Raw genomic sequence first — 21,680 nt, 5'->3', positions numbered from 1 at the left:
TTCTCCTTACCTAGGAGGCAACCACTTTGTTATTTAAACAGGCATTCTAGAAAAAACATCCTAGTGGAAGAATTTCACCAAGCACTCTTAACACTGACAACTACCAGTCATATTAAGCTCTACTTGCAGGGAAGTTGCCACTGTAAAAAATGCCATACAATGTATCAAAAAGAGGAAAAAAATAAATACTGGAGACATGCCAAGCTACATCTAGCCTGCTCAATACATGAGTTCCTCGTCTATAATGACTTTTCAATGTGTTCTAAAAGGATCATGAGGTTACTGTGCAAATGAACATTGTCTTTAATCGAAAGACTACTCAAGAAGAGCTTATTCTCCCTGATTTAAAATGCAAGCTCACCCTCCCCAAAACTAGGAATCCTCTTCTCAATAAAAAAAAAAAAAAAATCTCTTTCATAAAAGCACTAAGCACCTGGATAACACATGTATAAAACCTGAAGACGCTGCCAGTCTCAACCAAAAGAAAAGGCTTTTGGACTTCTAATACCTTACAGCCCCTTGAGACAGTGCTCTAGAAAAAACCACTTCCTTGGTGATGTAATACGTCTCACTTACCCCTTCAGTGTTATAAGGCTTCAATGAATAATATCTTCAACTTAATTAAAAATTCCATGTCTCTAAGTAAAGACCCCAAGACACTGGAACAGTCAAAGCTTTCATGAAAACAAATGAAATACTCATGTTACTTTAATCCTCTAATTTATTTTAAAAAAAGGAGAAGGTGGTACGTCAAGATTGCTCCATAAAGTCGAAACATTAATTCAGTATGTCTTAGTTCGTACTTTCACTGTAAGTTCTTCTTTACTCTGCTGTTTCATATTTGGTAACAAAATATTTTATATTAATCATGAGGTATTTATTAAACTGTCCCCAAGTTCCCAGATTTTTCTCTGAAAATGTTAAATTAATAAAATAAATCTTCTATGGAAGTAGCATCTCCTTATTTGCAAGCTCAACATCTATCTGACTGAGGACAAACAATTTGTTAGGAAAAAGTTTTATCAAGCATGAATATCTAACAAGTAGAAGCAATCTGCGTAAAGCTTCCAGATTTGCATGCACTATGGCTCTCCTTCCTGGCCACTCCACAACAACAAAAGTCTAAAAAAATACCTGTGTCATTCCTGCACAGTAAACATTCATCCTTTCTCCTTTTAAACAACTTATTTAGAAGATGAAGGGAAGTCTCACCACCTGATCCAGCAGAACTGTGATCTTCAAAGCTTTACTGCTCTTATGTGAAAATTGTCTGACTGAAGAAACATTAACTAGCATACTTTAAGGTTTTTTACAATTGCTTTCTCTTATATAACCAAGTTCTACAAGGTTCTTCTAGTGCATGTGTTTAAAGTCTTGTGAAAAAAATAACATCTTTTATTTTATAAACAAAATTAGTGGACAGTAAATTCCTTCTTTAAAACAAAGAATCAAAACTCCTAAAATAATTTCTGGTCTATAAGGCAAAGGAGAAGCCAACAAAATCGTACCATTATGACATGGAAATTTATTTTTCCTCATTTTTGTCGTTGAAACATTTTACAGATACACAATGATGTTGCAGTTTTTAAAATATGTCTTTCCCATTTAGTTTATCAACTTTTGTCCTTTTGCCTAATGGCTTGTCAAGTTTTACTTTCCAATTTTTTACATTGATGTGCATCTTCTCTTTTCTTAACTTACAGCCATTTAGCAGAAATTCTTTTGAGGATGGATATTAGAAGTTTCTTCACAGAGAGGGTTTTCAAGCTTTGAAACAGGCTGCCCAGAGAAGTGGTTGCATCACCATCCCTGGAGGTATTTAAAAGATGGGTAGACGTGGTGGTGCTCAGGGATATGGTTTAGTGGTGGACTTGGCAGTTTTAGATTAATAGTTGGACTCGATGATCTTAAAGGTCCTTTTCAACCTAGATGATTCTAGGATTCTCTGAAATTATTCTCAGCTTGAATTTAGCTTTGAAGTCAGCTACTTATCTTTTTGTTGTAAAGAAGAGCTTGAATGCCTGGAGGCTTATTGGTACAGTAAAATTGAAAACTGACATCTTACCACTTGATACCTTTACATTCAAAAGAAGTAAACAACCTATATACAAAGTAAAATCATTCTATTTACACTAGAAATGTAAGCAACACAGTGAATAATAATGGCTTAACATCAAAAAACCAACTTTCTGTGTATCTGAAAGGGAAACAGGGTTTGTTTCCAAAGAATTGATTTCTAAACTTCCGTGATATGCTATTTTACTTCAAATTCTAAAGGTTTTTTGTTGTTGTTGCCTTTTTTTTTTTTGCTACTCAGGACATAAAAAAATACAGTAATATCAAATTCCAAGTATGCCACCAAGAAATTAGTGAACTTACAAAGTTCCCCAAAAATACTTCCAGCACCAGAGACTACAAAATTCAACTTTTGGGAGAGTAATTTAACTGCTATTATAACATATTTAATTTGTAATTCCTACAATTGTTAAATGCAATGTTGAGAATGACCCTCTCAACTTGTCTTAAGAGACGTACAATTATCCTTACAGAAGCACCTCTCTAAAAAGTAACTCTGGTTCATTACAGGTTTAGGTTTCCAATTTTCACAACCCTCTATTTTTTTAACAATTCAACTTTTTGTCTTAGAAAAATATCTTTCTGCTAAGAAAGACAATGGAATTCCAGCATAATAAGGAACAAATATAACACCTTTTCTCTTCCACAGGTATAAAAAAAAGTCACCTACACTGTCTACAACATAAATGCCAGCAGCTGAGCTAGTCATCTTGGACTCCTTTTGAAGTCAGTGGACAAAAACAGGCACTTAAAGGGCATGATTCATCTCGTTTCAATATATGTACCTGAAAAGGTCACAGGAATTTTGTTCTGAATGTACCAACTTCTCTCCATACACATAATCTAGATGAAGATAAACTAACAAGATAGCTGTGCATTGCAAGTATCCATTAGGCATAGTGATAAATGCTAGATGTCATAAGAAAATCTACTACAACATTAGGAAGATGTTCAAAAGAAAAAATAAAATACATAAAGCAGGTCCGCGGAAGGGTAAAATATACTCACTTGATTATGCTTTCTTTGATCTTCCATTGCTTCCCAAACAGCCTGGGCAATCTTCTCTTTATGTCTGTCACGTTCTGCTTCCCACATTTTTCTTTCTTCTGCATGGATCTTCTCCATATTTCTCCTCTCCTCCTCTACTGCTTTCAGTACAGCCTCCCGCACTACTTCTCTCTCAACCTTTGAAACAAATCAAGCACAAACAAGTGACCAAAATACCCAATATGAGTGCCTAACTCACACATATTGCTTCTTCTAATGAGATCTACGAGCTGACAAAACATGGGATATGAATATTTTCACTTCTGAACTATGAGCTTAAATTTATTTTTTGGTGCAACTAAAGCAGGTATTGCCACCGAGCAATGACTTTGTAGTTACAGAAAGAAAAAGGAAGTTAAAAGCAAGAACCATATATTGTGTTTTAAGTAGGCGGGAATTCATCACAACTAGTTTGCTTAATGCCAACACAACAAACATGCAGCAGGAGCCATGTAAGACTAGGTAGATCATGGGCCTCCCTACACTGATTGGTATTCCCATACATGAGATATTCCTGCTCTTATCTACAGATATCTAAATCCAAACCCAGTCTGAGCGCTTTCTGTGGAAAGGTAGCCAACACATACTTAAAACAACTGTGTCTTCCCTCCCAAAGCTCCTTAGCGATGCATTCTATGAGAAGTTCTGTTTAATCTTTTTTTCTCCCCAATGTCTATATTCAACCATTACATGAAATCATCAGAAGACACACACTGAATTTGAAGTAACAAGGACAGCTTTACACATGCTGAGCCACATAAATATATTTAGCAGCAAGACAATCATTGCATAATATCTATGAATAAATAATGGCAGGCTGAAATTCAAAATAAACAAACATGGCCTGACAACCTGCCCTCCGAGTTTCAATAAGCTTACCAGTCATCCCAATGCCCTTTGGTGGTGATTATGGAACTGGTCAAACTGAAGTTACAAATGGCAAAAAATACTGGCTTCCTCAAATACCTACACTTATAAATAAAGCTGTTTCTTGCAATTCATTGGGACTTGTTTTTTTTATTTAGACATTTATAAAAGATAATAAAAATATAAGTTAAAAAAGTGCCCTATTAAATTATTTTACTATATACACAGTTTCCCCTAGATATCAACCACATAACTGATGTTTCTTGTGTAACTGAACGATATTCAGAGACATGCTCAGCCAGTGTGCACATACTACATATGAAGATATACAGGAAATGATAATATAGCCTAACCAACTGTGCAAAGTAACATACATCACTAGTTTTCCCAGATCATTACACGCAACTGAAATTTTGTACTGGATTCTACATCAGTATTAGAAATGAAAGATAGCTTAACATTTACAAAATTACTGTTCTAACCCCAATGCACTAAATAACGAAACAGACTGAAGAAATCATCTTTAAAAAAGTAAATACTCACTTTTAGTCAAATATCAACTTACATAAAATAATTGAAAACCTGTTAAAATACCCAAATTTTTATATGACTTATAAAATAGTTCTGTCCTCATTGAAAATAACCATATTTAACAAAAGTCAAATAAGACACAATGCTGTCTTATTAAGATCATTAGTTGACCCTGCTACCTATCTCTTCAAATCAAGATGTACTGATGTTGTTAACTGAAAAACCACAAAACCAGATATTTAGATAACACCAACAACTGAACTGCAAAATTGTTTTTATAAACTAATTCAGAGGTTATCTTAGATATAAATAGGTTACATACACTATCTGTATCAAGGCATAGGATATAGCAGATATGTTCATGAACTAGCTTCTTTTAAACAAAGATGAGAACATAGATTGACCAATTTAGTTATGAAATAAGAACGAGCTGGTGAACTCGGCATTTGCAATGACACACACAGAATCCACATTGCATGTCTACTACTTAACAAGAGATACCTTTGCAGCAGCTGCCACAGCCTCCTTACTTCTTTGTCTTTCTTCATCCAAACATTTGTCAAGCACTTCCTGTAAATGGAAAATGAAACCGCAATACACAATCAAGGAGTGGCTAAAACAGTCAACGTGCTTTAGAAAGCTTCCTCTTCCTGTCAATGATTGTGACAGGATCATTCCCAATGAACTCCACAGTGAAGATCAGATCCCCCCTTTTTTTTCTTTTTAATAAATAAAAACAATACCTTGTGTTTTTTTGACTGCTGCATCAAAGCTTCTTCTATTTTTTCTGATAACACTTCCTTCTCTTCTTCCAAAATGTTGAGAAGTCGCTGATGCTATTGAGAGAAAACATCCATATTATTGTAAACCCTGTCCGCTAATAAAACAGACAAAAAGAACTCATCCAGGACACTTTTCGTCAGTTGTTTACAAAATGACTTAAAATGTAGATTCAGTTAAATGACATCTAAAGGACTCCTTTAATTGATTTCATGACATGAAAAAAAATTTCCAGTAATAAGAAATGTTTAGCTTCCTGACTATCTAATATTTCCCCTGATTCTGAAAAGTATTAGGAAATAAGTTAAAAAAAAAAAAGAAATCACCATATAAAAGCAACAATTATAAAATTTATAAAGATGATCTAAGTAACACCACACTTTAAACACTTCATTTAAACAGCTGCAGAATTTAAATTATATTACTTCTGAGTTATATGTATAGAGGGCAGAAGGCAAATGTATTGTTTTCAACCGTTTGTGACACTATGAACTTTGAAAGCCAGGAAACAACAACAAAAGAGAATGCTGCTTTCTTCTAATTTTCTCGTAATCCAAAACATTTTTTCAGGGAGAAAATGAACATTGAAATAAAGTGACCAATAGTCTATATGTAGATGCATAATCCACCACTGTTCTTAATCATAACCCATTTATCTGGTTTTCCCTAAACCAAGTAAAGCATTTGAAAGATGTGGGTTTTACCTGTAAGAGCTAAGCTGCTTTCCAAAACTAAAACCTGTTACTGGAAATTACTGATGTAGGGTATTTGTCATGAGATAATTGCTAGCAAATCAGTACACTTTTTAACATGTTATTTAAGAGATGATATATTGTAACCTTAAAGTATAGTATCAGTACCTAATAATATTCTACAAGATCACCAAAAGAAAAGTATAACAGTAGAGTTTTATATTAATAAAAATGTTTATAACGAATATAAAATTTTTACACAAACGTGTATGCAGGCAAATACTCCTTTCACAAGCATTTCTAAGAAACAGTCATCTGTTACACGAATTTTATTATGTTTTAAATATAAATGTCTCTAATGGCAGCTAGAAACACATTACCAAATTGCAATACTATGTTATGAAAAATATTTTTTCATTTGAAGAATATAATAGAAAACTTCTAGACTGCTTTATAAAATAAAACACCTATCTGCCTTTCCAGGATAAACATGTAAAGAGGCATTTCCTTGTGAATTTACTTAAAATAGGTCTGAATGGAGCAGACATATTCTAATGGAAAACACCTGTGGAAGGAGTGGTGAAATTCACATCATGGTTATACTTAATGATGTGTAACTAACTTTTCTTGTGGCCTCGGTATTTTCAGACATCAGCTTTAACTATCAGGGCACTTACAGAAATTATTTTTTCCCAGTAACTCAAGGGTGAAACAATAAATGGATTTTATTAGTTAAATGATCTCCATGACTCTTCACCTGACTGACTGCACAGACTACCAATCTGTTATTTCACTTTCATTTGAAAGAATGACACAATAGAAGACAAACATATGCAAATATTTTATCAGACATATGCCACAAATCAAAGCCTAGTACCGTCAATTAAGAGACTGAAACTTTATTTGCTTCAGTCAAGAATCAGCGAGGGGCTTTCTAAAGAGAGCTAGTTAGAGAAAATCACCTCTATTTTTAAAACACCTACAATAGAATGGCAGTCAACTTGTTCAGCAAGATTAGAAAGACTTGCAGGCATTTAATTCTAGTTTGACTCTGACAATCAGATTCCTAAGTTAGACATGAAGACTGTGTACGCGTACTTCAAGTTGCCTTAATGGGCCAGCTACCAGATGTATTTTACAACATTCTCCATGGGACTACAATTTTCAGCCTTTAAACTTCAGGGCAGTTTTAGAAATTTGATTTTACATATACATATATGACGGCATTCAAAGCCCATCCTGGAAGTCTTGAAACAATGCAGACACTTGCATTAATACAATATAGAATGTGGATGCATGGCCAATGGAGACAAGTAATGTCTGTTCTCGCTGCAGACAAAATACTTTCATGACTATAGCCTTCTGCATGACCCCAACCACACAACACAGCGGTTTACTTTTCAAAAATCTGCCGCTGACTTAGAATCCTGAAAAATACAGATATTGGGACCAAAACTTTTTTATCATACGGAAACCTGAAAAGTTCTGAACTTTAATACAGTTCTGAAGCAAAATATATATCTCCTTCATACAAAGAAGAGTGCACAACTAAATCCAGAGAGCAACTCTTTGTACAAAACAACACCTGGACGTATCAGTCCCATGGAGATAGAGCATACCAAACAAATGGAAATATAGACAGCAGTATAAAAGAAATTAGTTTACTACTTCTGGAAGCGGAAAGGGAAATCTTTAAAATACAACATACTGCTTTTGCTTGCCACTTTAACTACAAAAAAAGGTTGCTTAATAAGTAAACAATTACCATAAAAATGAAGGCTGCTGTGATTGCCATTTGCAGTATGATTACTTTAATTGAGCTTAGGATCTCCTGTTTCCTTGGTAGATTAGAAAATCTATATGATATTACATGTTAAGTTTTATGGAATTCACAGAAATTCAGTAAGATCTGTATTGAGAATTGTATCCGTGTATAAAAACACACTAGTTCCTATTTTTCAAGATACTAGAGATAACTATTTGTGAGCACACTTAGAATGCTTTCAAAATAAAAGCTAATGACCTCTGACATATTTCAATGCAACTTCTATTACATTACATAGCATCTCTATTTCTCATGGAAATGTAAAATTTATAATTTCAAGACTGTAAGTCTCTTGTGAATAGCTTGGCATGTCCTTTACTATTATAATGTAAATGTTTATTCATGTGGAATAATCCTCCCATAAATAGTTACCTTCATATCTGAACTTCCAAAAGTTCATATATCATCACAAATGTTGCAACAGCTGTCCATACAACCCAGTAAAGCAAATTCTCTTGTACTAGTCCTAGAGAAATAACTTGAAGAACTGTTTATTTGGCTTCAGAATTTATATTTGGCAAAACAGTTTTCTTTTTCAGAAAGAAACATACCTTAAGCTATTAAATTACCTAAATTGTATGGAAAGAAATAAGTAACTGGAAATAGACAAAGCAGAATAAGATAGTACGTGAACTGCTACTCCCTGAAACAGGTCTTGAGTCCAGAAAGGCCGTATTGCATTAGCATAGATACAGCAAAAAAGGATGAAAGCTTCCATTCCGCATGTACTTAATAAGCAATTTAATTACTTATCAAGAACTTGTATTTTTTCCAAGGTAATGTGTCCCAGAGTACTAGTAGCCCTCATATGGATCCATGGAATCTCCTTGAAAGCTGTGCTTATTAAAATGATGTAAAGAGAGCTCAGTGGTATTATTAATCTATTTTATAGAAAAGAATGCACCACCTTGTCATCTGAATTCCTTTTTACAGAAGCACAGATCTTTCAAAGGCATACTCACATATCTAGGTAATGCATAACACATGAGCAGAAAATGTGAGAAGTTATGGATAGTAAAGGTTTCAGTTCATTCCCTCTTCTGACAATGATCGAGGAAACATTAGCCATTTCTATTTTATGACAGCATTCTGACAGATTTTCAAAAAAAAAAAAAAAAAAGCAGTAATGCAAAGGAAAGGATTTATAAATGTATGAATAGATTTCCAAGCTGTTAGTTTAAACGGCAGCAAGCTATTTTAACTCCTCTGGAACTAGTCTTCAAATTAGGGCAACTAGCTTTGTGCTTCAGATTTAAAAATAATCCATATACCTTCTAAGTAGAAGTTATTACATAGAAGAATTAGGTACATTAATTTTCTAGACATATATAGGATGACTTCGGACTCTGGTACTAAACAGCCATGATGAACTTTCTATACGGTCAGTGCTTCCTCAGTTGGTCTTTTAAATGAAGTTATTAAAGGGAGTTGAAGGTTAAAACATAAAAACATATAAAAGGTGACAGTTTCACTTCAGCACTTACACATTTGAGAGCTTTCAAGTGCTCTTGTATTTTCAGCAAACAGGAAATAACAGCATGTTTTAGGTTCGTTTACTTGGTCGGTAGATTTTTGTTCAACTGTAGTAAAGGTCTCTTATAAATACAGACCATTGCTGAATCAAAGATCACATATGCCGTGATAAATGCCTACGGCTAAGCAAAATGATTTCATAAGCCCCTCCCCTTCTCAGCAGGAATAAAAGCTATAGTAAGGAGGTGAGCCGAATGAATCCTATTCAGCATTTCCAGTCTCCACAGGTAAGAATTATGAACGTGTTCCTCTCTCTGTTAGACAGTATTAAAGGAATAAAGGAAGAACGTTGAGACTTAAGGCACCATTCTGAGCTATCTACACAATGAATGTTGATTCCCAAGCATTGTAGAGACCACCTTCTCTTAGGCTTATGTGGACGTCAAAGCTGGAGGCCTCCTGGCAATATCCAGTCAAGAGGATATTGCCCACTCTTCAGCAAGTAAACCTAAAAAAGCGTTCAAGAAAGAGTGATCAGCCTCCTGTATGCAGGCTAATGAGTTCATCAGACCAAACAGTCCTATGAAAAATAATCAAGTCTATTCCGCTTTTCCCGTAAAAGTTATGATGGAGACCTCCTTTTGGAGCATTGTATTTGGAAAAAAGCACCTAAGCTGTGTAGACTATAAGACATTGTCCAAGAAGTTTTTAAATGGAAATTGAAGATTTCCTTTAATAATCAACAATCCAAGAACCAGACAACAGGTAAGAAAATTCTAAACGTGTTGGAGCTTTGAATCTGTTATTACACAATATACCTTACTAACTCTCTCGACTAAAGTGCAAAAATGGAAACTGATGAAAAGTTTTTTTTTAAGATTATCTGTAGTCATAAAACAAAACCACAACAAAAAATTTCCTGAATTGGAAATATGGTGGGTGTATCAGTGTGAGGCCAAAATAAATCTCAGTGAAAACTCCACTTCAGTGCAACAAAAATTATTTCAGCCAGTGTAAGTTTGCTAGGCGCACGTTCACATTGCACATGTTATCTATAAGGCACAGTAGACAGTAGAACACTATGGAGAGATACTCAGACAGATCTAAAAACCTTAAGATTAGGTACAACAAATAGTACAGCTCTTTAATGCTTCACTTTGCCTGAAGTGACTTCCACAGCCCAGCACCCCCACCTAACCCTCTTTCTGACAAATCTATGATTTGCTTCCTTTTATTCCTTAGACAGGGTAAGAGTGCAAAATTCTGATGTGTAAAAATTCTGAAGAGCAAATTGTAGTGGGATGTGATGGCCCAATGTGAACACAACAAAGTATCTTTCAACAAATGAAAAAACCCAAAACTTTTTAGAAAAGTGGTATCCCAAAGTGGAGAGAAATACTAGTATTTCTACCCTACTCTCTGGAAAGTAGCAAGAGAGGGTCAAATAGAGTCTTCTGAAAATCAACTTAAAACAAAAGGCATTCAAAAATAGGTTATAATGTTTTCCTCCCTGCAAGTTCTCTAGGCAATGGTTCCAAATGAAAATCGTTTGATGTAGATTCAAATATAAATACAGAGGTTCTGTGGTTTTTCTTGATTCCTGTAAAAAAGAAATCAAAAAAATCTTTCTTTTTTTCCTGGAATGTGAGTCACAGAAGAGATTGTAAACAGATTTAATCACAATAGCAACTAGTCAGTCTTTTTTGTTATTTTTATATATTAAATTTATTTCTGAGGAATCATGACATTTTTCTTTCAGGTAAGCATCTTTTGAAGGATTACATAGCATATATTAATAAGTCATAGACTGAATGAAATAATTCAGGATATGAGCTATTTTACAGCTAACACACTGTATTACAGCTATTAATAAACAATTCTAATTCAGTACAGTTGTAATTCCTTGCACGTTCCTATTAATCCTAATCCGCAAATTCAAAGAAAAACAGAAAACAGGGTGTCTTACATGAACTGAAATGCTTTTTAAAAATATATAGTTTCTTCCTGGGCCCTGTACTATTTCATTTAAAAGGAAAGTACATTAAAGTAAATTAAAAGTACAGGATTTAATCCACAACTGAGGATCCGATTCTTTTGCTATAACTAACAGGCATGCATTTTATGTTTCTGCTGATTGGTTCCTTCACAATACTGAGTAAATCATCATGTACGGATGACCGAATTCAGTACGGATAAATTAATTTTGTTAGCTGCTATTCATAACTTATGTAAAAGTAGTCAGTTAGATAATCATTCAGAAAAAAACCACCAAACATTACAGAACAACCACAGTTAATGTAAATATCATAATACTAAACGGAAAAAAAAAAAGCTTGCATTATTTGCAGTATCACTGCAACAAAATAATGATATTTCAAACTTTCACAAATATTTAATCTGAGCAAAGAATTTTCACACACACTAATGAAGTTACACTTGGAACATTCTTTTAATAGCACCATTCTGAAAAACAGTACATTAAGACATATGTATGTCTAATTCACCTTCAGTGAATGACCAATTTATCTTGTAACAAAAAACTACTGAATTTTTTATTCTTATGAAACTGCACTGTACGTAGTAGTTTAACAGAAAAAACACCAGCATAATAAGACTTTATCTCTCATCTCCAATGTAAATACATGGTTTTTGTACCTTCATTACATATGGACATAGAACAATCCCTGTCCCTTGAGATTTGGAAAAAATTACCTTCATAAAGCTTTAGCAAATGTTTCAGTACCACATTCATCAGCAGGAATAATAAAACACTGGATTGGGCTTTTTAAGAATGCACCAATTCAAATTTATTCACCCATTTTAACAAGCAACATTCTTAACCCACGAAGGTCTACTTTTATTTCTGTCTCTCATGAAGGAATCTAACAGTAGGAAGAAAACACAGGTCGTGGGAAATGTTATCTCTATGATGGAGATGACATAGCAAAGATAAACAGTTACAGCATCATCATTTTGTAATGTTATCAAAATATGCCCGTTTCTACATCCTATTCTAAATATTATCCTGAGGAAAAAGGCAACCTTATTAAAACACTAATAATAGTTTTCTGCTCCTGTAGAAAGGCTAGCTATATTTAACAGCATATTCTTTCATACTGTACCTTTTCTTCACCACCACTAAACTACGCTCAAGTCAAATGACAAGATCTGGTAGTCATAACTGGTTTCCTACACTGTCCTCACTATCTGTGGCATCTGACTGTTTGGCAGCGCAAGGTGGAAAATCTGTCTGAAGAATTCCAACATCTGTTACATATTCCCACTTCCTCAAATTATAACTTATTACTGCATGGTTGAACTGTATCTTTTTGCCAGTTTGAGGTCCAAGTGGCTAACAAAGCAGGAAAACTTTTCTAAGAGAAAGCTCAGGAATCAGCAGAACATTATTGAACCAGAAAAGTTAAAACGATGAAAATATAAAGAAAAATTATAATAGTGGTGATAAAATAACTAAGCCTAAACTTCTCCTCAGCAGTATACAGACAGTATGTAAACTGTATACTATGAGGCACATCGGAGGCTGAAAATTAAGCTTATGTGCTTTATTGTTTATAAATAAAGTAAGAAGCCAAAGTCATCTAATAATGAAAATACTTTTCTCAGAAAGCATACACAGTAGTAGAGTCTATTAAAAGACCCCGCAAACTTTGAGGTCTTAAGGATACAGAGATAAGGAACTTCAGTAAAAATATGAAGGAAAAAAAATGAAGTATTGATTATCCCTTCTGGTTCTGTGATCTGATTTATTGCCCAGTCTGTATGAGCCCTCACAGAATTGCTCCATCTATCAGGAAAAATGAAAGGAAATGAACTCCTAAAATATGAGCAATATAAAGAGCAAAATGTGCAGTAGCAGAAGACAGCAAAACGGAGGAAAAAATTTTTTTTCTGTTGAAAAGCTAACAGAAAAATAATTGAGGAGAAAAATCATAGTATATTACTTAGTTGTTCAGTATTGACGAGAGCTGACGATATGCATTCACAACATGTAATTAAGATTTTAAGGAAACTTGATATACAAGCAAAAGGCAGAAAGAAAAAAAATCACACCAAAAAACTACTTTCAAGTGGAACTTGACAAATTCAAGGAAGCAACTGCAATTTCTGAATAAGATTTTTGGTTGATACTCTGAAAGTATCCTGGCTGAATTAACAGTGCAAAGGGACTGCAAAATCATCCTCTAACTAGCTTGTGACAGTATGCAAATTGAAATGAAGTTAGAAGACTCTGGTAAGGATTTACATTTTTTCAAAAAAATAGATATGCCTTTTTGGATCTTAGCAATGTAACTTTTACTTTGTGAGGTAAATACTAAGCAATACTGGATACAAAGTCAACACATACAAAACCAAAATGCAGAGTGAGGATAAATCAAACTTTTTCAGGATTTAAGGAAAAAAAACCACCCCAACCAACAAAAAAAAGCAAGCCTTTCCAGCACAGGAATAGCTGATTCTTGGTCTTTTCACTCTAATTGTCTCTACACATGCAGAAATCATGGAAGCATTATGAGTTTATGAATAAATGGCTCAGATTGGCAATTCTAATATATACTTTTTTCCCCCTTTACATAGTCAGGAACTACCAGAGAATAAAGAATTTTTAAGAATGTCTAACTTCGCTTTTGGCAGAAGAGCGACAGACCTGAAACGCCACATCTAGATGAACTATGTTTAAGGATTAGAGGTTAGATGCAAAGTGAATTAGATGAAAATGTAATGGGAATGACTAACAGGAAGTACTTAGTTTTGGAGGCAATGAACAAACAATTATTCCCACAGCAGTAAACTGCAATATTTCTGAGAACTGAGAGGAAATGCCAAAAAAGGGGACATAGCAGCATTTCCAAACCTATCATAATTGGAATTAATGAACTAGAAAGGTTACGTCCACTGCATTCTTCATTTTTTCAGTCTGCAAATCTTCAGGATTATTCAATTAATTCAATTACCTACTACTCTCACTGCAAAAATTGGCTAATATCTCCTAAAATGCAAATATTTAAAATTCTCTTAAGAAACTGGTTTGCATATGCTCCCTTCTAGAGCAGGCATTAAATAGATTTCACAATTACTATCATTAGATGGGAAAAACACAGAATCTCTTGTTTACAAGAGGGGACAAATTAAAAAAATCAAAGTTAAGAAAATAAGCATTATTATATAAACATGCTGCAAATTATGAGTAGATGTAAAAACAAGATTTAAAATAATAGAAGACTGTACTCCCTGACTGTGAAACTAAGTTGCTGAATGAAATAAACATTTTCTCTAGCAAACAAACAATCGCTTGCTATATAAGACAAGTACTTTGTACATTTGACATTTTGGGAATTGTTGGGGAACTTACTAATACTCTTCACAGAAAGCTATGCAAAAGACATCAAAATGCATCATCCAAATACTGGAGAAGGTATCTATCACATTCCAGCAGCCCATTACTATTGTCACATCAGTTTCCTGCTTCTCCATAAGCTGTTCTTGGAAGCATCATACACGCCAAAAAAACTGAGTTCTAGCAAATGGAACTTCTATTCTGACTGACCTTTAAGCAAATTGTTTTCAAATTGAAGGTACGCCAGTACTTTTTTGAGCATGTCTCAAAAAAAGGCCACAAGATTTCATGCACCATCCAACAGATTTTGAACTACTATTTATCATACATGACAACCAAGACCATGATAAAGTGGAGTGGAAAAAGAACTAAGGACATGGGGCTAATTCTGCTTATCTTAAATGTTGTTCCATCTACAAATGCAAGATTTGTTTCATAGCTTCACATAAAATCATCATGAAAAATAATAACATGTCAAAGTGCAGATGAAGCATTTAACTGAGTTCTTTCCTTTTTGTGTGACACTTGTGTACTGTTCTCTCTCAGCAATTATACTAGCAGCTCTTTTGGCTTCTTAAAACTATGGAAAAAATTCAGCATAATATTCTCTATACAAAGGAAAACTGCATGCTACACGTCCTTATGGCACATCCTCAAGGGTTCACTGAGTAGAAGAAAAGAAGACCAGCCCAGGAAAGGAATATGCATGCAACTGAACTACAGAATTAAAGACTTCTATTCCGTGTCTTTCTTTATTCTTCTTTTACATGAATCAAAATGGAAAATATGCAGACTAACATAATTAAGGACCACAGTAAAACATATCCCCTTTAACTACATCCAAGCATGAAAACAGTACACAAAATGTCCAGTTGTATCTCTTTGATTGATAGTGTTTCCTCAGGAAGACAAAGAGAAAAAGAGGAATAATGTCAAGTCATAATTTAGAGAGGGAAATGTGTGATCTGAACCTTGCTTCACATATATTTTAATCCCCCCCATCCAAGAATGCACGTTTCACACTGTTTAGAAGACAGCGAGGAAGGAGACCATCAAGATAAGGGACGAAAAGTGCAATATAAATAAAGAGAGGGGAAATGACTTCTCATAAGCGAGAAGTGATTTGCTGCAGGTATTTAAGATTTTATTTTACCTTAATACACAGACCATTGACTGTTTTAAAAAGAATATAAAAAATCAACCTCAATATAGTCTACCTTTTTGACACCACCTGTTTTGATTGAATAGTGAGAGAAATTTCTTATACATCATAATTTCTAGGGCTTCCAGTGAGAACAGGTAATTCCTTTTTTATATTATCAGGGGCGTGATCTAGCAACCTTAATGAGAAAATCCCTTAGAATATCCTAGTCCTACATAGTAAGTACTTTTAAAAAATAGATGCTTGCTTACTTACTCCATCTTTTTACAGTGCCTTTTACGGTCCGTGCTTTTTAAAGTTGCTGAAGTCTCTATGTCTCCTCTGTGTTCAGAAGAAAAACCTACTTTGATGTTTGAACAGACTACTTCTGTTTCTAACACTGGAAAAGAGAGAAAGCTGAAAGACACTCTATTCCACGTACTGAAGTATGGAACAGCAGAATATTGCCAGTGATACCTGCCTCTGTTAGCTGCATCCAGCATCCAGCCCAGGCAACTGCTTAGTTAAGAGGTCTCAGCAATGAAACCATATTTTTCCATAAGTATGACACATACTAAATGAATTTAAATTTTACATATATATATTGCTGCTCTTTGACGCTAAAAATTGAAGTATGCATAGCCTGTAGACCTTTTCCATGACTCATTTGTCATAAAAGATTGTTAGCACTTACTAGAGAAGGTAGAACTATGATCAAAATTTGTCAGTTATCTCACTGAGAGATAAATTTTACTGTCAGATGTCTGGTTTGGTTTGGGGTTTTGTTTGAATTTGGTTTTGGTTTTTAATATTAATAATAATATTTAAGATACATATTGTTCTACACCATGAGGCATCTCACTTCTAGCACTGACCAATATCTGACCATACTGAAGAAGTTTTATTAACTTACTGTTATATGTGCCTTCATCTTCTGAGTATTAAAAATTTATATTTGAAAATTTGTTAATCATGTTTTTCAATATGTATTTTCATATAGCACATGAATAAAACCACAAGATCTCAAAGTTGTTGTTCATTATCAGAAGGCAACATCAAATATTTGTGTCTCGGAAAGAGATAAGGATGAAATTTGTGATTTTCCAACTTGTAATAAACTGATGTGTTTTCCAATGACATTTTCTCTGATATTCTCAAATGCTAGAAACATACAACTGACATGCATTGCTTTCCTAAATATTCACTATATGACGTGACTGATTTCTGTCATAGAGAAGACTTCTCATTGTCCTGTTCATTGGTGAAGGACACCATGACCCTGGTGCCCCTGAATATGCCATGAGAATGCCTGGTTTGCTTTTTGAAATGTTGATATGAGAGTGTACTTCCTTAAAAAAAGAAAACAAAGCAGCAGCCCTAGAGATTGTTCCCCAGGAAGCATCCATTACAGTGGTCACAAATTTCTTTGAGGGGACTGGTCCTTTCAACATATTCCAGGAAAGGGGGAAGGTGACCCATAAGCTCCAGACCTCAGGGACATTTGAGATTGGATATTCAAAACAAGTGACATTAATGGACTAAGAAAAGGGTAGATGTAGAAATACCTAGCATCTGCGGGCAGTAACTGAATAGTAACTGATATCACCAGCTCATCTCTCAAGCGTTTGTTTCAAAGGCAATGGATAGTAATAATGATTAATACAGAGGAACTCTTTACTAAGAGGCAATTCAGCAGAGTATCTCAGAGAGTATATTGAACTTCAAGCAAATGAAGGTAAACTAGAAAATAAGACCAGAACTTTCTTACTTTAGGAAAGGTGGGGAAGACATCTGTCAGAAGGGCCAGAATAAAAAATGTCTCAGAATTTTACTTTGGAGAAGTTTCTGCAATTTTAGCAATGTCCTAAACTGCAGACCTATGGAGTTAGATTTCAAGGAGTACAGTGAAAAGGTAGGTGACAGACCTGAAACAAGATACAGAACTGAAGACAACTTGTGTTGATGAGCTGATTGTTCCCTCCTCTGGATGATGATTATGTTACCTACAGCTAGCCGACATGCTGCAAAACCTCACATGTAATAATCAAAGATGAATTGCGGAAATTTGTCCAGCAGGAAACTGAGATACAACCATAAAACTACGCCTTTCACATCTTCCCCTACCCTGCAAGATACAGCCTTGCACACTGACCGTTATCAGCAGTATGGTACCTGTCTAGACAGACTTTTAACATGAATCTCCATCACAGGCAAAACACCTTGATAAAATACAGTTTCAGAATCAGAAACTTAAATAAACTCTAACAATAGATTAAAAACAATGAGAGAAAAACAGCCTGTCCTTCTTTTTAAAGAGACATTTTTGAGGGGCAGGGGTACCGGAATTTAGAAGGAAAATGGGATTAGGATAAAGCATGAGGAAGGAGTTATTACATGAGAATCTTGATTTTATGGAACTGGAAATAAAACAGCAGAAAATTGAGAAGGAATGGCAAATAAGGACATAAAATTATCTGGGCTGACAAAGTTTTATGTGGGCTTAAAAGTTTGAAGGCAAAATACTGCTTGTAAGGCAAGAATATCAGAACGGAACAAAAAAAAAAAAAAAAAGTAGCTGTATTTGTATTCAGAACATCCTTGCACTGTGTGATTAATAATGTGCAAAAAAATTCTTTACAGTGATATAGATACTCACAACTCTCCATGTAAAGGTGGATATGCATATACAATCCCATAACATAGAATACTAATCAACTTGTTATATAATCATGAGTAATCATTTCAGCAATCTTAACAGCACAGAACAAAACCATTTGAATAAAAACAAATGTTAAAACAAACACCAAAGCATACATTTAAGAATAGCTGTATTCAAAAAGAATAAAAACATACTACACTTTTCTCAGACCTCTTCCAACAAAGATTTATGAGCAAACAAAATTTGCCAGTATAAATCTTATTTTCTTAAACCCGCTAGTTCTACTTGATTAGGCTTCAAAATCCCAGTTTTATACTACAATTAAAGGTGGTAAACCTCAACTGAGTTGAGTGAGAAATGACTTGGAAGTTTGTAAACAAAAGGTATAACTTTTCTGGGATTCAAAGGGGGTGTTAAATGTAGATACGATGTGAACTGGGCACTGTTATGTCCTAAGTACTCTCCTGTCCTACGACCAAGAATAGGTCCCTTACATTGTTGGGTTCTCCCCAGGTAACTGAAACTCTTGAACATGTTTCCACATTTCTGTCCCCACCTTTGGGTTTGCGATGCAAGTGTAACAGATCACAGGAGCAATATTTTTGTAATATTTTCTGTAAGTACACCCTCAAAAAATCTTCCTACAATGCTTCCAGATTTTATGAGATTCACTCCTTTTTAACATTCAGAAAATGATATTAAGTCAGTAAACAATATGTTCATTTCAGAAACAAAAATATTTTCTTAAAAATTCATTTTTACTTGCTTTTTAGAGCTTTATGGTAAACATTAAATAACTGTAGTTCAGTGCAATAAACTCATTCATGATGGAACAGATTTCTCAGAAGTATGACATCTTTCCTTCATACTGTTTATACAGATGCTTATATACTTAATACATGTTTGCATTAAGTGTTAATTGATACAGTCAGAACAGTGAAATGGTCATAAAACACTGTTGGAAATGGTGGAATACTTCAAGTGGACTTTTGATGTACTTAGATCTAGTTTACCCCAAGAAAATTAAATAAACTATTATCCTTTGTATTCTTAGTAAACCATTGCTAACAGTACTTAAAAGGTAACTGCTAATACTATTAACTGCAATGTAAACAACTGCAGGATGCTATTAGCAAATTAGCTTTTTCTCTTTATAAACTTATATACTGATCATTATTATTTTGATTCAAGAGCTGTGCTTAAGTCAAACCAAGATATTTTCAATAATAAACCAGGTTTACACTGTTCAGATACTCATCAATAACTGATGTGATTCCAAATACTTGCTATGCAGTGTGCTTTTACTCGTCACATTAAATGAGCCAATAGAGGCCTATTTATGTATATATATTTCTGAGTATTATGTAATTCCTCATAGCTAGGTTTGGAGTTTTTTTATGTAAGATTTCTATGAAATAACAATGGTTTGGACAACAGATGTTTGTGTCTACCACCTAAGAAGCATCAAAAAATTTGGACCAAAAGCTTGTGCATATCCCATACAATCAAATCCTGCATTTAACTACATAAATTAAAAATAATTGCATGTTTTCTCCAAGACTACAGAAAACGGCAGCTGTTAAAGGAGTAAGTATTAAGTTGCTCTGAGACTTTTTCTCAGTACTACACTCCTCTTGAATTTGTTCTAAGCGGGTTTAAATGTTATAAAACAACTTTGATCCCAACAAATGAAGAGTCATTATTTATTTTGCATTTTTAAATACTTGTGTTTACTGTTATGCTGAGAATATGACATGAAAAATTGATTATTTTCTTTGGTGATCATATATGTTAGTATTTTTTCAAACAGAAGAGAGTTGAAACTACAAGAAAATCATGAAGATTTTTGTATCTGCACATCCATACCTGAGCGTTAAGAAGTTCTTCACATTTGTGAGAATGTTTTTCAATTGCTAGTATATACTGTTTTTCAATAGCTGCTTCTTGCTGTTGAACTGTAGATTGTAGCAGTGCCTGCAAAAAGAAAGCACAGAATATTCAAGAAAGATATAACTGGTATGTTTATTGGTAACTGCAGATCTACTAATACTTGTGTATTACCAGAATGTGGAATGCTGTTATAAATTTGGAATGCGCAACTATTAAAGTACCTTTCTGTGTAACACTACCTTGTTCTCAGTCAGGACTGAAATTTTTTCGATCTCGGATTACTTATACATAGTCTGCTTAAAAGACAGCAGCACACAGAAGATAGAGAGGGAGAGTATTTCTGTTAAATATACTCAGTTTGGTGGGACCACACAAGAAGAGAAGCATATGAAAGCTCCTGAAGAAAAAAAAAAAAAAAAAAGCCAGACATATTTCCCTGGCTGACAAAACTCCACATCCTCTCGGCACAGTGTAAGATCCCATGGGCCAAGCATGATCTTCACAACCACAAGTCAAGTAAAAGCAGATGGAAATTCTGAGTAATTTAAAACATAAAAGAACGCCCCCCCCAGGAAGTTCACACTCAAATGTGAAGCAGTGGAAGTCAAAGTACCAGGACAGTAACAAAAAGATGATAAAATTAGGAACTCTCTGTGTATGAGCACGTATGCATGCACATGTCTATATTCACATGCACTTGACTGAACTCAGCAGAATTTCCAGCATCTGAATGCAGAAAGAGAAATAAAAAATTCAGGTACGTGAGAAACCAAATTACCATTTGAGCAATTACACTCAGGGCTTCCTTAAACAATGATGGTATTTTAATGCAGGATTTACTTAACTCATGCTATGCAAGTCTTTTTCCCTAATATTATAAAATATTTATGTCACTTTCCAAATACTCATTGGCCTATTTATACACAACGTAGCAAACTATTTTTAACTAGAAATCAATATAGTGAAGTAGCTGAAATTACTATGTAAGTTAAAACAGACGTAAGTTTTATAGAAAACAGACCTTTGGCCCAAATGAAGACAAAGAAAAAAAAATACCATCTTTCAAATAATTTTTATTTTAGAGATATATTTACTTCGTGGAACTTAACATACACATATTAAATACAATTTTGAACACTTTTTTTTAAAAAAAGTATACAAAAAACCCCACCTGACAATTTTTGAACTACCTTTCCAAATATTACACTAATTAATGTCTTATGCCAAAATCAGTGTTCTTCAGTAATGCTATAGTATGGTAGTAGTTTTCAGCACAGGTTCAGAAAGATTTAAAACGTAAAAAATGGTACTTAACATATATTTTAATCAAAGGGTAAGAATAC

The 21,680-nt window shown here is 34.1% G+C and overlaps 1 protein-coding gene across 6 annotated transcripts in view; it reads right to left on the bottom strand.

The window, feature by feature from the left end:
* CCDC91 (coiled-coil domain containing 91) overlaps positions 1 to 21,680 on the bottom strand; it is a 148,371-nt gene that overhangs the window by 47,549 nt on the left and 79,142 nt on the right. For all 6 annotated transcript variants that reach the window (XM_054214313.1, XM_054214304.1, XM_054214323.1 and 3 more), the window contains 4 exons: positions 20,314 to 20,421; positions 5,265 to 5,357; positions 5,023 to 5,091; positions 3,085 to 3,261 (listed from right to left, as the gene is read on the bottom strand). In XM_054214313.1, coding sequence (XP_054070288.1) covers positions 3,085 to 3,261; positions 5,023 to 5,091; positions 5,265 to 5,357; positions 20,314 to 20,421 — 447 coding nt within the window. The remainder of the gene's footprint in view (positions 1 to 3,084; positions 3,262 to 5,022; positions 5,092 to 5,264; positions 5,358 to 20,313; positions 20,422 to 21,680) is intronic.

Source organism: Rissa tridactyla, chromosome 1, assembly GCF_028500815.1.
Source record: "Rissa tridactyla isolate bRisTri1 chromosome 1, bRisTri1.patW.cur.20221130, whole genome shotgun sequence".
Classification (NCBI taxonomy): domain Eukaryota; kingdom Metazoa; phylum Chordata; class Aves; order Charadriiformes; family Laridae; genus Rissa; species Rissa tridactyla.
The sequence above is the reverse complement of the archived record's forward strand: the minus strand, read 5'-3'. Positions and strand labels throughout refer to the sequence as shown.